At 54.9% G+C, this 2,288-nt stretch overlaps 1 protein-coding gene across 1 annotated transcript in view; it reads left to right on the top strand.

Annotated features, from left to right (window-relative positions):
- PCSK6 (proprotein convertase subtilisin/kexin type 6) overlaps positions 1 to 2,288 on the top strand; it is a 52,255-nt gene that overhangs the window by 32,299 nt on the left and 17,668 nt on the right. Inside the window, exon 13 of the mRNA XM_014543570.1 lies at positions 2,220 to 2,282. Coding sequence (XP_014399056.1) covers positions 2,220 to 2,282 — 63 coding nt within the window. The remainder of the gene's footprint in view (positions 1 to 2,219; positions 2,283 to 2,288) is intronic.

Here is a 2,288-nt window from a genome sequence, read left to right on the forward strand (position 1 = left end):
CCTGACCGGGAATTGAACCTGGGACCCTTCAGTCCGCAGGCCGACGCTCTATCCACTGAGCCACACTGGCTGGGGCACGTACAGCTTTTTATTGATTTTAGAGGGGGGGGGGAGCATTGATTTGTTGTTCCGCTTATTTATGCGTTCAGCGTAAGTGCCCTGACCCGGGATCGAACCTGCAACCTCGGCGTTTAGGGATGATGCTCTAACCCTCCGAGCTGCCCAGCCAGGGCTCTTGGCCTTCCTTCTACTTTTTATTTATTTTTAATGTATTTTTATTGACCTCAGAGAGGAAGGAAGAGGGAGGGAGAGATAGAAACATCAATGATGACAGAGAATCATGGATCGGCTGCCTCCCGCACGCCCCCTGGTGGACGTGTGCCCCGACATGGAATCGAAGGTGCCCTCCTGGCTCATAGGTCGATGCTCAACCACTCCTGTCACTCGAATGGTCCCTGGCCTGTGTGGCTCAGTGGGTTGGGCGTCATCCCAGGCACCAACAGGCCGCCGGTTCGATTCCCGGTCAAGGGCACACGCCCAGGTTTCGGGTTTGATCCCCAGTTGCGGGGGGGGGTGTGAAGGAGGCAGCCGATCGATGTTTCGCTCTCTCTCCCTCCCCCTTCCTCTCTCTCTAAAAATCGGTAATAAAAAGCAGAAACCATCCAAAAGATGTCGCTATGTCCACGTGACGTCTTACAGAGCTCTGCGCGTCCCTTTTGACTTATTTCCGCTCTGGGCACAGCCGGCGTTCTTTAATGCCATCGTAAGCCCAGTGCGGTTTGTGTCAGACGTCGCCTGGGAGAAATGCCACCATTCCTTCCAGCCTCCTGTCGCCGTCGGACACGCCGATGGCTTTCTGGGCTGTGGCCGGTACAAGAGAGATCTCTCCTAAGTTTAAAGTCATTTCCTTAGGGTTTGTTCACCGGAGGTCACGTGGCCGAGAAGTCAAATCAGAGGTGGAGACCACAGCTCTCTCTGCTTTTCACACGTCACCCTTTCGCTTTTCAAAATAAGCTGAACCGCTTTACAGCGTCTCGCTCGGGGCCTGGGGCCGGCATGTCCCTTCGCCGGTTCCCGTTGGAAAAATGGTGTTTTTTCCCCTCATTTGTGTCGTGTGATCCTTCGAAAGAGGGTGAGCATTTTCCCGAATAAGCCCTCCGGGTGGCATACGGACGCGGTAACCCTTGATGTGTCCTGGCTCCTGGGAAGGTGGTTTTTGTCTGCTATTTGACCTCTGCGTTTTATTTCATTTGCTTATTTACTGTTGTGTTATTATTGTTGTTGTTAATCCCAAGGATATTTCCCATTGATTTTTAGAGGGAGGGAGGAGAGAGAGAGGGGAACATCGATGCGAGAGAAACACATGCGTGGGTTGCCTTGAAATGTACCCCGACCAGGGCCTGGGAATGGAGCCTGCAACCGGGGTACGTGCCCTTGACCGGAATCGAACCCGGGACCCCTCCGTCCGAGGGCCCACGCTCTTTCCACTGAGCCACACCGGCCGGGGCTGCCTGTGTATTTTTAACTGTGTGTTAAATGCATTGGGTAGAGGGTGGCATTTCTGTGTGTGTGTGTGTATACAGTCTGTCGTAGAACGGCTCTATGGACACGCAGTGCCCGGGCCGTAAAACACGCTCTTTGAAAGCGTGCTTGTATGTTGTTATGTTTTTATAAGTAGACGGAGCCATTTTTATTCCTTCCGCCCGACCCTCGGCGGTAAACTCGGTAACTCGGGTTCACGGCACCTCGGCCGGGAGGAGCGCCCACCGGGGCGTAAGCCTGAAACAGATTCCTTGATTTTCCTGGGCCTTTCTCTCCCTTTCCCTTCCTCTCTCACAAATGGAAGGCACAGCCCGGCCGGCGTGGCTCAGTGGTTGAGCGTCGACCAAGGATCCAGGAGGTCAGGGTTCGAGTCCCGGTCAGGGCACACGCCCGGGTTGCGGGCTCGATGCCCAGTAGGGGACGTGCAGGAGGCAGCCGTTCCATGGTTCTCTCTCATCACTGATGTTTCTCTCTGTCCCTCTCTCTCCCTCTCCCATCGTCTCTGAAATCAGTAATAAACATACCTTTAAAACCACCCTTTGGGAGGCTGTATCCTAAGAAGTATTAGCTCAGGAGGGGTTTTTTTCAAAACTCACAGACCTACACCCTCCACGGCCGGCCCAGCGGGAGAGGGTGCCGTGGGAGGGCTCCTGACGCGGGGGCTTGGTGCCTTGCAGGGAAATTGAAGGAGTGGAGCCTCGTCCTGTACGGCACGGCCGAGCACCCCTACCACACCTTCAGCTCAC

The sequence above is a fragment of the Myotis brandtii genome, unplaced genomic scaffold (genome assembly GCF_000412655.1).
Source record: "Myotis brandtii unplaced genomic scaffold, ASM41265v1 scaffold329, whole genome shotgun sequence".
Classification (NCBI taxonomy): domain Eukaryota; kingdom Metazoa; phylum Chordata; class Mammalia; order Chiroptera; family Vespertilionidae; genus Myotis; species Myotis brandtii.